Source organism: Alexandromys fortis, unplaced genomic scaffold (assembly GCF_014885135.2).
Source record: "Alexandromys fortis isolate MF-2015 unplaced genomic scaffold, M_Fortis_MF-2015_v1.1 scaffold_381, whole genome shotgun sequence".
In the NCBI taxonomy this organism is placed as follows: domain Eukaryota; kingdom Metazoa; phylum Chordata; class Mammalia; order Rodentia; family Cricetidae; genus Alexandromys; species Alexandromys fortis.
The window spans coordinates 208,801-227,261 of NW_026068276.1; the positions used below are offsets into that span (position 1 = coordinate 208,801).

General features: G+C 38.6%; 1 protein-coding gene across 2 annotated transcripts in view; it reads right to left on the bottom strand.

Annotated features, from left to right (window-relative positions):
* Nucleotides 1–18,461, bottom strand: part of LOC126494652 (probable alcohol sulfotransferase) — a 71,457-nt gene that overhangs the window by 9,474 nt on the left and 43,522 nt on the right. The window contains exons 4-5 of one of the 2 annotated variants that reach the window (XM_050132096.1): nt 15,715–15,809; nt 8,418–8,595 (exon numbers count right to left, since the gene is read on the bottom strand). The exons of the other annotated variant lie outside the window; for it this stretch is intronic. Coding sequence (XP_049988053.1) covers nt 8,418–8,595; nt 15,715–15,809 — 273 coding nt within the window. The remainder of the gene's footprint in view (nt 1–8,417; nt 8,596–15,714; nt 15,810–18,461) is intronic. 2 annotated transcript variants of the gene reach the window in all.

The following is an 18,461-nucleotide window of genomic DNA, read 5'->3' on the forward strand; positions in this document are numbered from 1 at the left end:
AAAAGGCAGTCTACTGAATAGGAAAACATCATCAATCCCACATCAGGCAAAGGACTGATCTCCAAAATATATAAGAACTCAATAAATTAGAGATCAAAATTCCAAATAATTCAATTGAAAATGGGGTACAGATCTAAACAGAGAATTCTTAATAGAAGCATCTCAAATGGCCAAAGGACATTTAAGGAAATGTTCAACATAGCCATGAGGGAAATACAAATCAAAACTACTCTGAGATACCATCTTACACCAATCAGAATGGCTTAGATCAAAACCACCAATGATAACTTATGTTGGAGAGGATTAAAAGTAAGAGGAACACTTTTCCATTGCTGGTGGGAATGCAAACTTGTACAATCACTCTGGAAATCAATACGACAGTATCTCAGAAAATTGGGAATCAACTTACCTCAGGATCCAGCAATACCACTCTTGTGTATATACCCAAAGGATGCTCAATCATACTACAAGGACATTTGTTCAACTATGTTCAGAGCAGCATTTATTTGTAATATCAAGAACCTGGAAACAACCTGTATACTCCTCAATGGAAGAATGAATAAAGAAAATGTGGTACATAATGGAGCACTACTCAGTGGTAAAAAAGAATGACATCTTAAAATCTGTGTGAAAATTGATAGATCTAGAAAAAAAAATCCTGAGTGAGGTAATCCAGACCCAGAAAGCTGAGCATGGTATGTACTCACTCCTAAGTGGATAACAGCTGTAAAGCAAAGGGTAATGAGCCCATAGTCCCTGACCCTGGAGAAGAAGCTAAGTAATAAGGTGAACCATAAGAGAAACATATATAGATCCCCCTGGGAAGGGGAAATAGATAAGATCTCCTGAAAAAATTGAGTGTGTGTGTGGGGGGGTGGTGAGGGGAGAAGGGAGGATAGGAGGGGAGAAGAAAGGGAGAAGGGGATAGGACAGAGAACTTGAAGGTATTGGATAGTCAAGATGGAGGAAGGACAGAGAAGTAGAGTCAGGAATTACATATCTTGTTTGAATGACCCATTATGGGGCTAGTAAAAAACCTGGCACTAGAGAAATTCCCAGGAATCCAAAGGATGACCCAAGCTACCACCCTAAGCAATAGTGAAGACAGTGCCTTAACTGGCCTTGCCATGTAGTCAGATTGATAAATATTATAAAGGTTATCATAAAGCCTTCATCCAGAAACTGATGGAAACAGATGCAGAGACCCACAGAGGAGCACTGGGATGAGCTCCCAAAGTCCAGTTGAGTAGTGTGAAGAGTGAGAATATGAGCAAAGAAATCAAGACCATGATGGGGACACCCACTGAAACATCTTACTTGAGATAATGGGAGCTCACCATCTCCAGTCTAACAGGGATGGAACCAACATATAAAAACAAGCTAGACCCTCTGAATATGGGTGACCATTGTATGGCTGGGACAGACTGTGGGGCTACTGGCAGTGGCACCAGGATTTGTTTCTGCTGCTTGTGTTGGCCTTTTGGAACCTATTCTCTTTGGCTAAATACCTTGTTCACCCTCGATATAGCGAGGAGGTTCTTCCTCAGAGTAATGTGCCTTGCTTTTTTTGAGGTGTGAATGGGGGGAAGTGTGAGGGGAAAGGTGGAGGGAATGGGTGGAAGGGAGGGAGTGGGAATTGGAATTGCTATGTAAAATGAAAAAAGGTAGTTTTTTTTAATGAAATATTCTCCAGTGGGATGTATTAAAGAAAATATAAAGAATTTAAAAAAATGTATTTTTCTTATACCATATTCAAATAATATACCATTTATATTTATGAATAGTGTCATCTATTAAGATGGATATCTATCATTATCAATTTCTACCCTCAGCTTTATTATTTTCATTATTTAAATAAGTTTATTTTTTGTTTTCCACAGCATGCCGGGCTACTGATAAGTCAGACCAAATGCTTCACTGCCCAGCATTCTTAGCAAATTCAATATGGCGGCACGCTGGAAATAGTCCAGATGAGAGAAGCATATCTTTACAGATATGCATATGAATTTCTAAATCCAACTATTTAAAAATCCTGTGCTCCTTACAAGCATACATTTCTTTTCATTTCTTCTTTCTAACCATGTCCTCAAGCTCTGGTGAGTCAGGTGAGAGGCTAACTCTAACAAGTGGTGACTTAGCTGCCAAGGAATGCTGTCATAGTTCTGAAGGCTGTAGGTCTTACACCAGGGTGTTGTTCAGGTGTTTCCTGGTTTTTCTGTTTTGGCCTGCAGATGGCAGGCTTCTTTCTCTGTTCTAAGGTCACTTTCTCTGATTAATGTTTACTGAGGACATTAATGAAAATGATAAACAGCCTAAGCACTGTCAAGAAAACATCCACTGTGAAGCAATTAGGCCTAGGACTTCTGAACTTTGTCATAATTCATTTCCTCCCACAGGTTTGATTGTGACACTGTCTTTACAAAAGTCCTGTTACCTTAGCTGTGGCTGAATTATGATGAACATTCTAGTCTCCATTTCTTACACTGTCTAAATATGGAATCATAATGACTACAATTATATGTAAAAAGTTACTGCTTGGAGATTAAAACCAGATCCTTTTTAAGAAGATGTGTGATTTGGTCTTCTAGGTTAAGCTGAAAATTAGCTCTCCAGAGGCAAAAAAAGTTACTTTGTCTTATGAGAAGAAAAACAATTAAATAGTAGGGAAAATAGGCCTAGCAAATTCCTCCAGGCTAAGGCCTGTCTAACTCTTCACACAGCTTTTAAGTACCTTTTGATTTATGGAATTAAGTATCTAATGATAAGTAATGGAATTATTTTAGAATTAATCTTTGATATGCTCATATCCTCTAGATTAAAAAGGGTACTGATATGATGTGGGAATTGTGAAGAGACATTATGATTATGGCAACTCTTACAAAGGAAAGAATTTAATTGGGGATAGTTTACAGTTCAGAGGTTTGCCCTATTTTTATCATTTGAAGAATGGTCAAATAAAATTAAACTCATAACTCTCTACTTCCTTCATCTATGTCCATGTTTTCACTGCTCCTCATATACTTGACAACTGGTCCAATCTTTCTTGAGCTTAGACACATCTCAACTATTATTGCCTAAATAGATCTTGGTGAGATTCAAGGTATGATTCATTCTGGAAAAGTAACCCCTCAATTGCACAGCTATAAAATCACACCTAAAATCTGCTCCCAGAAAAGAGGTGGCACAGACATAGATAGGATAGAAATTCCCAGGAGAGAAAATTCAGAATAAAGAGAGTGACCATGAACCTGTAACAATTCAAATAAAAGTTAGAAAATAACATCAGATTTTAACACTGGGGAATAATTTGCTTAGTCCTCATGGGGTCTATACTTGGCCTGTAATGGAGCTGCCATCTTCACCTATTCACCATCTTTTTCAGAACTTAATGGAAGTCATTTTTCTCATTGTCATCTCAGATATACATTGTGGAATATTTGTTTAGGATGTGCTACACTCAGTTATGCTGTGAAATGTGTTTAATGATGCAAAGATGTGTAGCGTTCTTTTAATCTTGTAAAACTGTTACTTTGCTTGCCAAAACAATTGTTTGGTCTGATAAAGAACCGAATGGTCAATGACTGGGCAGGAGGCTGGAATCCAGAAAGAACAAATAGGAAGAGAAATCTAGGCTCAAAAGCAGAGGGAGGAGGCAGAGGCAGGCGGATCTCTGTGAGTTCGAGACCAGCCTGGTCTACAGAGCTAGTGCCAGGACAGGCTCCAAAGCCACAGAGAAACCCTGTCTCAAAAAACAACAACAAACAAAACAAAACAAACAAACAAACAAACAAACAAACAAACAAACAAAAAAGCAGAGGGAGGAGCAAGGAACAAGAAAAGAAGGAGAGGAGGACACCAAACGACCAGTCACCTAGCCTCGCAGTTAGTCCCGGAGTAAGAAGGATAAAAAGATATTTAGAATAAAGAAAGGTAAAGAGTCTAGAGATAAAATACAGTTAAAGAGAAATAGGACAATTTAAGTTATAAAAACTGGCATTGAAGAAACTCCACATAGAGTATGCTTTAAATTTGTCAAGGCCAGCCTTTTGGGTAAGAGACTGCTCTTGCTTTGACTGCTGACTGTATGCTGTACAAACTGGATTTAAGGTGTGTGCCACCACTCCCTAGCATTTATGTATAACTGATGGCTTGCTTCACAATCTGATCCTAAGGCAAGTTTTATTTGTTATAGTACAAACAAATATTATCACAGTTATCAAACAATAATTGCATTTACAATGTTGAGACTATACTGAACATCTATGCCCCCAATACAAGGGCACTTCTTTAAGACTTTAAGACTTCTAAAGCTAAAATCATACATTAAACACCACACACTAATAGTGGGAGACTTCAACACTCCCCTCTCACTACGGGACAGGTCAGAGAGACACACATTGGAGCACCGGACTGAACTCCCAAGGTCCAAATAAGGAGCAGAAGGAGGGAGAACACGAGCAAGGAAATCAGGACCACTAAGGGTGCACCCACTCACGGAGACAGTGGGGCTGATCTATTGGGAGCTCACCAAGGCCAGTTGGACTGGGATTAAAAAAGCATGGGATAAAACCGGACTCTCTGGACATGGCGGACAATGAGGGCTGATGAGAAGCCAAGGACAATGGCACTGGGTTTTGATCCTACTGCATGTACTGGCTTTGTGGGAGCCTAACCAGTCTGGATGCTCATCTTCGTAGACCTGGATGGAGTGGGGAGGACCTTGGACTTCCCATAGGGTAGGGAACCCTGACTGCTCTTTGGACTGGAGACGGAGGGGAAGGGAAATGGGAGGCTGGGAGGAGGCGGGAATTTTTTTCAATAAAAAATAAAAAAAATAAACAGAGAAGAGAACTAACATATGTTATGACTCAAATGGACTTAGCAGACATCTATAGAATATTCCATTCAAACAGAAAAGAATATACCTTCTTAGCACCTCATGGAACCTTTTCAAAAATTGGCCAAACACTTGGTAACAAAATCTCAACAATTACAAAAAAAAATGGAATAACACAATGTACCTTATCAGATCACCATGGTTTAAAACTAGAAGTCAACAGCAATACTATTTCCAGAAAGCCAACAAACACATGGAAATTAAACAATGCTCACCTTAATTATCAATGGGTCAAGGAAGAAATAAAGGGAGAAATTAAAGACTTCCTAAAATTCAATGAAAATGTTAACACAACATACCCGAATTTGTGAGACACAACGAAAGCAGTGCTAAGAGGAAAGTTCATAGCACTAAATGCCTACATAAAGAAGGTGGAAAAATCCCACACTAGTGAGTTAACAGAACATTTGAAAACTCTAGAACAAAAAGAAGCAAACTCACCTAGGAGGACTAGACAGCAGGAAATAGTAAAATTGAGAGCTGAAATCAACAAAAGAAAATAATACAAAGAATCAATGAGACAAAGAGTTGGTTCTTTGAGAAAATCAATGAAATAGGCAAAACTTTATTCAAACTAAGCAAAAGGCAGAGAGAGAATATCCAAATTAACAAAATCAGGAATGAAGATGGGGACATAACAACAGACACAGAGAAAAAAATACATTCATCAGGTCATATTTCTAAAACCTGTACTCCACAAAATTGGAAAACTTAAAGGAAATGGACAACTTTCTGAATAAATATCACTTACCAAAATGAAATCAAGACCAGATAAGCAAATTAAACAGACCTATAACTGCTGAAGAAATAGAAACAGTCATCAAAAGTCTCCCAATCAAAAAAGAGACCAGAACCAGATGGTTTCATCTCAGAATTCTACAAGATTTTTAAAGAAGAACTAATATCAATATTCCTCAAATTATTCCACATAATAGAAACAGAAGAAACATTGCCAAACTCTTTTTTATGAGGCTACAATTACCCTGATATCCAAACCACAGAAAGATATTACTAAGAAAGAGACTTTCAGACCAATCTCACTCTTGATCATTGATGCAAAATTACTAAATAAAATACTGGAAAATTGAATCTAAGAACACATCAGAACTATCAACCACCATGATCAAGTCAGCTTCATCCCAGAGAAGAAGATATGGTTCAACATATGAAAATCTGTAAACATAATCCACCCGTATAAACACACTGAAAAATAAAAACCACATGATCATCTCATTAGATGCTAAAAAATTTTTTGACAAAATACAACATCTCTTCATGATAAAGGTCTTGGAGAGAGCAGGCATACAAGGAACATACCTAAACATAATAAAGGCAACACACAGCAAGCCAACAGCAAACATCAAATTAAATGGAGAGAAACTCTTCGCGATTCCACTGAAATCAGGAATAAGACAAGGTTGTCCACTCTCTTGATATCTATTCAGTATAGTTTTTGAGGTCCTAGCTAGAGCAATAAGACACCAAAAGTAGATCAAGGGGATACAAATTGGAAAAGAAGAAGTCAGACTCTCACTGTTTGCTGGTGATATGATAGTTAACACAATTGACCCCAAAAATTCTACCAAGGAACTTCCATGACTCATAAACACTTTTAGTCATGTAGCAGGATACAAGATTAAAAAAAAAAATCAGTAGCCCTCCTGTACACGGATGATAAAAGGGCTGGGTAAGAAATCAGAGAAACAACTCCCTTCACAATAGCCACAAATAGCATAAAATATCTTGGAGTAACTATAACCAAACAAGTGGAAAACTTCTATGACAAGAACTTTAAATCTTTGAAGAAAGAAATTGAAGAAGACAACAGAAAGTGGAAAGATCTCCCATGTTCTTGGGTCGGAAGAATTAACATAGTAAAAATGGCAATCTTACCAAAAGCAAGCTACAGATTCAATGCAGTGCCCATCAAAATCCTATCAAAATTCTTCACAGACCTCAAAAGAACAGTACTCAACTTCATATGGAAAAGCAAACAACAACAACAAACAAACAAACAAACAAAAATCCAAAAAACCCAGGATAGCCAAAACAATCCTGTACAATTAAAGAACTTCTGGAAGCATCACAGTCCCTGACTTCAAACTCTACTACAGATCTCCACTACTGAAAACAGCCTGGTATTGGCATAAGAACAGACAGGAGGACCAATGAAACTGAGAAGACCTGGATATTAATCCACACACCTTTGAACACCTGGTTTTTGACAAAGAAGCAAAAATTATCAAATGAAAAAAAAAAGGGCATACTTAACAAATGGTGCTGGCATAATTGGACATCAACAAGTAGAAGAATGAAAATAGATTTATATCTATCACTATGCACAAAACTCAAGTCCAAATGGATCCAAAACCTCAACAGAAAGCCAGTAACACTGACCCTTATAGTAGAGCAAGTGGGAAGTACACTTGAATGCATTGGCACAGGAGACCACTTCCTAAATATAATACCAGCAGCACAGTCACTGAGAGGAACACTTAATAAATAGGACCTCCTGAAACTGATCAGTTTCTGTAAAGCAAAGAACGTGGTCAAAGAAAAATGACAGCCATTTCTTCACTAACCCCACATCAGACAGAGTTTTTATCTCCAAAATATACTAAGAACTCAAGAAGTTGGTCATCAAAAGAACACATAATACAATAAAACATGGATTACAGACCTAAACAGAGAATCCTCAACAGAGGAATCTAAAATGGCAGAAAGACACTTGAGGAAATGTTCAAAATCCTTAGTCATAAGAGAAATGCAAATGAAAATAACTCTGAGATTCCATCTTACACCTGTAAGAATGGCCAAGATAAAAGACACTGATGACAACTTAGGCTGGAGAGGGTGTGGGAAAAGGGGACACTTCTGCACTGCTGGTGGGAATGCAAGCTGGTACAACCTCTCTGGATTTCAGTGTGGTGACTTCCCAGAAAGTTAGGAAACAACTTCCAAGACCCAATAATACCACTTTTGGGTACATATACAAAGGATGCTCAATTGTGCCACAAGGACATGTGCTCAACTGTGTTCATAGCAGCATTGTTTGTCATAGTCAGAACATGGAAACAACCTAAAAAAACCCTCAACCAAAGAATGGATAAGGAAAATGTGGTACATTTATACCATGGAGTACTACACAGCAGAAAAAAATAACTTCTTGAATTTTGCAGGAAAACTGATGGAGCTAGAAAGCATTATCTTGAGTGAGGTAACCCAGACACAGAAAGACAATTATTACATATACTCACTTGTAGGCAGCTTTTAAATATAAAGCAAAGAAAACCAGCCCACAAACTACAATCCCAGAGAATTTAGACGACAAAGAGGACACTAAGAGAGACTTACATAGATCTAGTTACATAGGAAGTAGAAAAAGAAAAGATCTCCTGAGTAAATTGGAAGCATGAGGACCTTGGGGGAGGGCTGAAGGGGGAGGGGAGAGGCACAGAGATGAACAGAAATAAAACATAGAGCTTAATAAAAATCAATTTAAAAAAGAAAATTTCTTCACCTTTTCTCATGAGCACCAAGCTGTTAGTAACCATATCTTTACTTATGAGACTATAATTGCACATGTTATTTTCTTTCATGGATTGGAAGGAGCTATTCTTGAGGACCAGATCCAGCTCATTTGGCTCTAATTTCTTTCCTAGGAAGTCACAGATCTTCTCTATGGTTCCTCTTGTGTCCTAAAAGAAGAAGAAACAAAAATGAATATAATAAAATGAGATTTCTGAGAGAAAAGATGCAGATAAAGGAACTGTGGATGGATGATGAGAAAACAGGCACAAAGAAAGAAGTGGCACCATCAAATGAGAAAGTATGAATAGGGTTTAGGAAGGGAACAGTCCTCTGAGAGAGGGCAGGAATAACACACAGAATTTATAAATTGAGTTGAGTGGGCTTGTCGTGTAGCTGATATCTGGTTTCTAAAAGATATTGCTTGGGTTTTTTTTTTGTGGAATAATATTTTTGTATACTGTGAAGCTGTGCATTTGCTAAGGTACCTTCTGCTTGGCTTAATAAAGAGATAAATGGTCAATATCTAGGCAGAGCTATAAGTGAGACTTGCAGGCAAAAAGAGAACTCAGAGCAGAAGAGAGAAGCCATTCAGACACAGAATGATTCAGACATACAGAACATGGTAGAGGTAAAATCCACATGGTAAAACATAGATTAATAAAAAATATGTGTAAATTTAAGTTATAAGAGCTAGGTGAGACAAGCCTAATCTAAAGGCCTAGCTTTCATAATTAGTAATAAGTCTCCTTACAGTTTTGTTTTGGAGCCAACTGGTAGGCCAGAAAAAGTCTCATTACATTGCCTTCAATGTGGGACTCAAATATCTAAGCATTGGGCATTAGAATACTATAGACAAAAGTTTCTGTCCTGTCCAGTCTTGCAGCTGTTCAGTCCCAACAAAACACACAGAAGCTTATAATAATTATAGACTAGTTGGCCTGTTAGCTTAGGCTTAATATTAACTAGCTCTTAAACTTAAATTAACCCATAATATTTTTCTATGTTAGCCACCTGGATTGATACTTTTTTGTGTTTGTTTTTTTTTTCATTTCAGTATGATATGTTTATTTTTAAGAATGGACTATTAAAGTTTGCTTTTTTAGTTTTGATTTTTATTGAGCTCTACATTTTTCTCTGCTCCCCTCCCTGCCTCTCCCCTTCCTTTCAATCTTCCCCCAACACCCTCATGCTCCCAATTTACTCAGGAGATCTTATCTTTTTCTATTTCCCATGTAGATTAGATCTACATATTTCTTTCTTAGGGTCCTCATTGTTGTTCATGTTCTCTGGGATTGTGATTTATGGGCTGGTTTTCTTTGCTTTATGTTTAAAACCCACTTATGAGTTAGTACCTGTGATAATTGTCTTTCTGTGTCTGGATTACCTCACTCAAAATGATGTTTTCTAGCTCTATCCATTTTCCTGCAAAATTCAAGATGTCATTAATTTTTTTCTGCCATGTAGTACTCCAGTACCACATTTTCTTTATCCATTCTTCAGTCCAGGGGCATTTAGGTTGTTTCCAGGTTCTGGCTATGATGAACAATGCTGCTATGAACATAGTCAAGCACAGAACCAGGTCAAAGTTGGTGACCTAGGCTAGGGCAGGCCGGAGAAAGCAAACTCCAAGGGATTGGAGTATAAAGCCCAGGAGCACTGAGTGACCTCCAGGAACAAGGAGTGACCAAAGGGGTAACTAGAACCATGACACTGACTGTACCATGAGGAACAACCATATGAGCCTTGGATTTACTGGCACCTACAAGATTAATCAACAGAATCACAGAGCACCCCTACCCTACTATCAGAGGAAAAGATGCAACACCACAAAGAGCAACATGATGCCCGTAAAACATAAAGATCCTACAACATCAAGACTTGAACAACCAGATATAGATAAAGCAGAAGATAATGACCTAAAAATTAACTTCTGGCTTGATACCTTTTATCAGTGAGGCATTTTTATCTTGCTTTCTTTGCATCTGGCTGGCAATTATAGACTGAGTCTTTCCTCTTCCCGGAATTCTCCTAGTCTGATCACCCTGCATATACTTCCTGATGGGCTACTGGTCAATCAGTGTTTTGTTGAATCAGCACAACTGACAAATCCTGACAGGGTACAAGAGCATTACCCTACAGCAGTAAGAGAATTTCTGGACAGGAGTCTTATGTTGCTTCCTAGTTATGCAGTCTCACAGATGGGCTGGTGTTCATTGGCCTGTAGAGGCCTAACTACCAGATGCTGTCTGTGGGCTGGAACCAGCCACCATCATAATCTGCCAGTGTCATGTGCTGATCTGAGCCACAACACTGCTGACATGGTTGTTTAAGATTTGTCTCATGTGCTCAGAGAATGCTGTAGGTGCTCAGTTAAGATAGATACAGATAAAAATAATGTCTAAACAGGTCACACTGTGTTTAAAAATGTGCATAGGATTAAGAAAGAGAAGAAAATGGGTGCAGATAATCATAGAAAAATAAACAGTTTATAAATAATAAGTCTTTAAAGAGAGAATAAAATAACAAAAGAAGGATAAGCCACATAATGATAAAAATGCACAGAGAGTCTGGATTCTGCATGGTATTGTGTTAACTTTGAATTTTTTTTCTTACTTAGTTTTTATTCATACTCATAAACTTAACTCTGCAATCCAGCTAGACTTGAAGGGGAATGAGGAAAATATGGAACCCAAAGAACTTCAGTTAGAGCAGAGATTACAGGGTATTGCGAGCAGATGGGGCTGGAGTGCTCTCCTGAGCTACAGAAGGAGTGGTCTGGTGGGTAAGAAGCCCGCAAGTCAAAAGAATTAGAGTTGTCCACAGTCAGAAATGGTGATCTTCTTGCTGGTCTTGCCATTCCTGGACCCAAAACGCTCCATGGCTTCCACAATGTTCATGCCTTATTTCACCTTCCCAAAGACCACATGTTTTCACTCAGTCTTGTTGGTGCAGATAAAACCTGGGAACCGTTTGTGTTTGGTCCAGCGTTTGCCACGGACAAGCTGTCAGGACCTGTATGCTTCAGGATGAAGTTCTCATCCTCAAATTTTTCTCCGTAGATGGATCTGCCGCAAGTGCCATTATGGCGTGTGAAGTCACCACCCTGGCACATGAATCCTGGAATAATCCTGTGAAAGGAAGAACCCTTATATCCAAATCCTTTCTCTCCAGTGCTCAGAACACGAAAGTTTTCTGCTGTCTTTGGAACTTTGTCTGCAAACAGCTCAAAGGAGATGCGGCCCAAGGGCTCGCCATCGGCTGCATGTTGACCATGGCTGCAGCAAGCAGTGAGAGGGGACAGCTGAGTCTGCAAAGCAGGAACTTTGAAATTTTTGAATGCTGATGAGTGAACAATTGCTTTTTAGAGACATGGGATTGAAAGAGGGATTGCTAAATTAAACCAGCCTAGATACTTTAGGAATGCCTTACTTTTAAAATTAAATTCATAAAATGTATTGCTTTAGAATAGAGGTTATGCTTTTGTTTTATAGGAAACGAAAGGCTATGGATTCATTACAGATTAAAGAGGATCAGGTTTGATCAGGGGAGAACTCTTGAATAATTTTGACTGTAAATATAAAAAATAAATATAAAGAAACAAACCTAGAAAAACTGCACGACAGCTAACACATATTTTCCTTTCTCAAACATAAAAAAATTATCTTTGATTGGTTCATGTACAATGCACAGTCCATACTTGTGTGAATGCATATATGTATGTGTGATGGAGGAAGGTCATTGGTTAAAAAAATAAAGAAACTGCTTGGCTGGCCCTCATAGGTTAAAACATAGGTGGGAGGAGTAAACAGAACAGACTGCTGAGAGGAAGAGGAAGTGAGCTCAGAGACGCCACGCTCCCCTCTTCCGGGCAGACGCGATAGCTCTGCTCTCTGAGGCAGATGCACGCCATGAAGCAAGCCGCCAGGTCAGACATGCTGAATCTTTCCCGGTAAGACCGGTGCTACACAGTTTATTAGAGATGGGTTGCTCGGGATATCAGAATTAGCCTGTAAGGGCTAGAGCTAATGGGCCAAGCAGTGTTTAAAAGAATACCATGTCCATGTACTTATTTCGGGGCATAAGCTAGCAGGCGGCCGGGGTGCTGGGGACGTAGCCCCACCGCTCCTATTACTACATATGTGCCTTTGAAAGTTTTGTTGTTTTCAGAGTAAGGAAACCAGATACCAATGAAAGCAGGCAACCCAGGTAGTCCAACTTCTCTGAGTGCCTCTGTTATAGTTTCCTCAGAGTTCTACTTCCAGAACAGCTTCACAGCTTCTGACTGAGATGTTCCAGTCTCACAAACTATTGTAGCCAGGATTGCAGATAAACATTGCACAGAAACTGGACACCAAATGTTATGGTTAGGTTTTTTAGGACTTGACCATTATCTTAGTTTTCTCAGGTCTCCTTAAAGATTCCATCATCCAAGACAATAGAAAGCAATCTAGAATACACAGTGTTCACATTCCAAGAAGTGTGGTGGTTGGTTTTTGGTCATTTGGTGAGTTATGGATGTTTGTCATTTAGGGGGGTTTGGATATACAAAATAAGTTCAGAAAAGAAATTCACAAGAGGGGTGTAAAGTGTATAAGGTTGAGAGACATAAAAGCTTAAATTGTTTACCTAAAAATATTTTAAGGTCTAAAAAGATAGTTTTGGTTGCTAATACTAGCTAGGATAGAAAGTGAATTAGGTAGAAAACTTTGGACTCACAATAATGGATAGATAATGGAGTATTTTTATATGAATTTGAATGCAAATAGACTGAACATTGTGAATGTAATTTCTATCTGATACCTGTTCTTACTATCTATAGATTTACTGTCTTAGAGTTAAACCCCTTCCTTTCTACTTAGACAAACGGTGGAAATAATTGTGGAATAATCTTTGCTTACATGGTGAAGATGTGTCTTTGCTATGATACCTTCTGATTCATTTAATAAAGACCTAAAGGGTCAATAGCTAGACATGACATATAGGCAAGACTTATAGCACAACGAGGACTCTGGGAAGGAGAGAGGCCGAGAAGCCAGCCAGATTCAGAATGAATTGGATATACAGAATTGGGTAGAGGTAAAAGCCAAGTGGTAAACATTGATTAACAAAAATATGGGTTAATTTAAGAGCTAATTGAGACAAGCTTAAGATAAAGTGTTCATAATTAGTAATAAGCCTTCACATTATTTTTTGGAAAGCCTGCTCATGGGACAGAAAAAGACCCCTTACAAGATTTCTTTAAGGGAGGCAAGGATATTAGGAATAGGGTCTCATATAACACTAGTTTAATTCAATGTTGCTTTGTAGAGGGTGATAACTGTGAACTTCAGACCCTCCTGTCACCATCTCTGAAGTGTTGTGATCACAGGTGTTTGCCACAACACCCACTAAAGGCACTGGGATATTTTATCTCATGACAGGTTCTCACTATGGATTCTGTCTTGCAGGATAGAAATTACTTTGGAGACCAGACTGACCTTGAGATAACAGAAAACAGAAATCTATCTATCAGTCCTTACCTCCAAAGTGTTCACATTGACAGTGTATAAAATCATACGCAACTTGTCCTGAGATGTTTAAAGAAACTTATACAAATACCTCTAGACAATGATCAAGGTCTAGAATGGAGGCTTGTGCACAAAGAACTTGACAAAGATTAATGATGGAAATGGAATCAATTCAGAGATCCCAAACTGAAGGAAATCTTATGCTAACTGACCATAATACACTTTTACAACAATTCATAAGAATGTTCTCATTAATTATTACCTGGGTATTTCTGAGAGGTTTTGTTTTGTTCTGAGCTAGGATCTCATGCTGTAGGTCAGATGGGCATCAAATTCATAATCTTCCCACTTCAGATCCCAAATTGTTGGAATTTCATCTGTGTACTGCCACCATCATGTTAAACCTAGAATTTAGTCATAACAAGGGGAAATCTTGGAACACTGAAGATTTTGCTTTGAATCTTACACCTTCCCCCAGATGTAAGAGTAGAGGGTAGATGCCAGTGAATGTAGAGATGAGTAGGTTCAGGATGCATTATGTAAAATCCATAAAGAATCAATAAATGGCATAAAAAGAAATGCAAAAAGGAAAAACTAAATAATACTGCTTTAAAAAACAAATAGTGATAAATGACTCATTGATATTCTGATATATGTGTAAACAATGCCTTATTTAGCAATCATCAGAGAAACTTCCCTGTGCAGTAAATGGCGACAAATGTAGAGACCCACAGCCAGCTATGCAGAGTGCAACATTTTGGAACACCCAGTCCTAAATGAGATGTCTTCATCAAACCCCTCCCTTAAGAGCTCAGAGAACTCTGCAGAAGAAGAAAGAATGTAAAAGCAAGAGGAAATTGAGAACATGAAAACAAAGCTGTGTTAAGCAATTTGAGCAGCATTTATATTAACTCACAGAGACTGAAGCAGGGTGTACAGGGCCTGCATGGGCCTGCGCCACGTACTCTGTCTCTATATTATGGCAACCGGCATAATGTTTTCATGAGTTTCATGAGTGAATGAATAATTGGGTCTCTGATTCTTCTGCTTTAGATTGGTCTCTTTTCTTTTGTTGGTTTGTCTTGCCCAACTTCGATGAGATAGTTTTTGTTTTATTACATGTCTTAGAATTTCATTTGCAGCTATGAAACATCATGACTAAAGCAACTTTGGGAAGAAAGGGTTTATTTGGCTTACCCTTACACCACAGTGCTCATCATTGAAGGAAGTCAGGGCAAAAACTCAAACAGTGCAGGAGCCTGGAGGAAGGAGCTCATGGTATACTGCTTACTGGTTTCTTCAACACGGCCTGTTCAGCCTGCTTTCTTATAGAACCCAGGACCACCAGGTCAGGGATGGCAACACTTACAAGGGGCTGGCCCCTCCCCCATCGTTTACTAATTAAGAAAGTACCTTACAGGTTTGCCTAGAGCCAATCTTATGGAGGCATTTTCTTAATTGAGGATTCCTCATCTCAGATGACACTAGCTTGTGGCAAGTTGACAGAGAACTATTTTGCCTATCATCATTTTATAATGCATTTTATTATTATTTTTTCTTGATTCAGGGGGTTTTGTTGTATTTTGAGATGAAACTTAAAGGTAAGGAGGGTGGAGGACCCTTAAGGCCTTGGGGAGGGGATGAATATGATCAAAATATGTTCAAAATAATAAAATAACCTTCTTCACCATCAGTGTCTACATCTGTAAGGTAGACAGTGGCTGAAGGACTGTTTCTTCTAGTCCTTACCTGGGTGGTGCCTGTAAGAACAATGCCTACCTTTTTCATGTCTTCATAGCTTAACATCAGAAAATTGCTCCATTTTCTCATGGACAGCCAGGCACGGGTGTGCTCAAACCATGATCCATATAAGACTTTGTGTGGAGAGGAGGAAAGTGTCAATTACAAAACATGAAAATGTGGTCTGCTTGATACTCCTTACTTTTCTGTGAATGGTAGGCAGCTTTTTTAAAACATTAAGCTAGTTCACATTTAGAGCATTCAACATGATGTTTGACACACATACAAATAGTGAATTGACAAGATCAAGTTCATTAAGAAACCCGTCACCTCATAGACTTACCACTGATGCCATTAGGAGACATTCTACTCGCAGGTTGCAAGGACAGGAACATATACTGGGGAAATTAATCATACTAGTACAGGACATCAGAGGCTCATGTGCATAGCCAGACCTGAACCTTTAAATTACTACCATGTCTGTAGATAAACCTTCACCCTTTCTTTGGGAGAACTCTACCCAATGGCATCCACATCTAAGGTTCCAATATTTCTTAATAGTGTCTCATTGAGACCCAAGCCTTCAAAACATGAATAAATGAAGGCTTTCCAAGAATAGACATCTGGATTTATGCAAAAGCTTTATGCCCATCGCAGTGTTATTCTGATGTGTTCTCCACAGTCCTAGGGTCTTTCCTGTTCCTGCTTTGGTTGTACACACTCTTCATGTCTCAGATTCCATTACACCCTTGCACTGTTTCCCATTACCTGAGGGACTAACTTAATCAAGTCAGAAGAGAAGGCAAAAGTTCAGACAGGTTAAGACAAGTAGGAAATGTGAATTTCAATAATCTAATACTAGACTGGAAGCTAAGGGTAATTGGCCTACAGAGAACTGTAAAGAGAAGGTGAATTATACAATACAGTAAAGAGTTAAGCACTTAAAGGGGCTGAAAGTTGGAATTAGGAGATGGCTCAGTAGAAAACATTTGCTGTCCACATGTGAAAACCTTAGTTTTAATCCTCAGAAACCATTTAAAGCTGGTGATGAAGTCTTCGTTGGTCTCCTACTGTTCCTTCCATGATATGGGAATAGAGATAGAAGAATTTAGTGAAACTATGGCAATGCAGGGATGAACAACAACCAAAAAAGAGACCCTGTTTCAAACAAAGTGCAAAGCAAAGCTCAACCCTTTATGTTATCTTCTGACTTCCATCATCAAACCTTGGCACAAACATGCCCATATTCACTCATAAGCATTCACACCATCATAAACCCATATACATGTGTACATCAAAAGAATAGATCCAAGCCAGATGTGGTGGCACAGATCTGTAATGAAGATACTCAGAAAGTAGAGACGAGAAGATTGGAGTTCAAAGTCTTTTTTCAGATACTCAGTGATTGAGTGTCCATCCTGAACTCACCCAGACCCTGTCTCAAAACAAACAAAATAGTCAAAAATCACATAAATGAAAACACAATAACAAACCTAAGACTTATATCTAGGTGAATATTAACAGTGGTTCTGTCATGAAAGTGGTAAAAAGGTATTTATTTTGGGGCAAGGATTACAAATGGCATGTCAACTGGGCTGCCTCAGTCTTGTTACAACAAGGATGGCCTTGAACTACTAATTCACTGGAATTAAGGCCTTTATACTGAGTCTGGATATGTGTTATTTATTATACTCTAATGGATATGCATCAAATCACCTAATGCCTGCATCCAAAAATAAACAACCACAAGGTCTGTGTAGTAGGAGGCCACTTGTTTGTTCCTGGCTGCTCAGTCCTGAAATAATCACACAGAAACCTTATTATTTGCAGTACTGTTTGGCCAATAGCTTAAGCATATTTCTGGTTAGCTCATACCTTAAATTATCCCATCTACATTAATCTGTGTGTTGCCATGGGGCTGTGGTTACTGGGTAAATTTCCAGTGTTTGTCTCTGGCAGGGCTACATGGCTTTTCACTGACTCCTCTCTCTTTCTCCCAGCATTCAGTTTAGTTTTTCCTGCCTAGCTCTGTTCTGCCCTGCTCTGCTATAGGCTCAAAGCAGTTTCTTCATTAACCAGTGGTATTCACAGCATACAGAGGAAGAAAACCACATCATGTCTGAAGGCTAGTGGGAAGTTATTTTCAATAAACAGACAACTAATTACCTTACTCATGGTGAAGGGTACTAGGAAGACAAAAAGATTTGATGACTGTTGAAATAGGAGCGGTTGGGCTGCATCCCCGGCACCCGGCCGCCCGCATGGCTAGTTTATGCTCAGAAATAATTACACGGAAACTGTATTCTTTCAAACACTGCCTGGCCCGGCTAGTTCCAGTTTCTTATTGGCTAGCTCTTACATATTGTTCTAACCCATTTCTAATATTCTGTGTAGCCCACGAGCTGGCTTACCAGGGAGGATCTTAACCTGCATCTGTCTGGAGCGGGAGAATCATGGCGACTCCTCGACTCAGCTTCTTTCTCCCAGAATTCTCTTCTGTATACTCCGCCTACCTAATTTTCTATCCAACAAAATGGGCCAAGGCAGTTTCTTTATTATAATTAACCAATGTCCTTCCTCCATCATTTCCCCTTTTTCTGTTTAAACGAAAAAAAGGCTTTAACTTTAACATAGTAAAATTACATATAACAAAACAGTTTCAAGTAAGAATCACAGTTACTATATATATATATATATTATCTTTTATCATAACTAAGGAAAACTATAACTATCTATTCATTCTTCAACTCCATCAGAGACTCCAGAAGGATATAATACTACCTAAG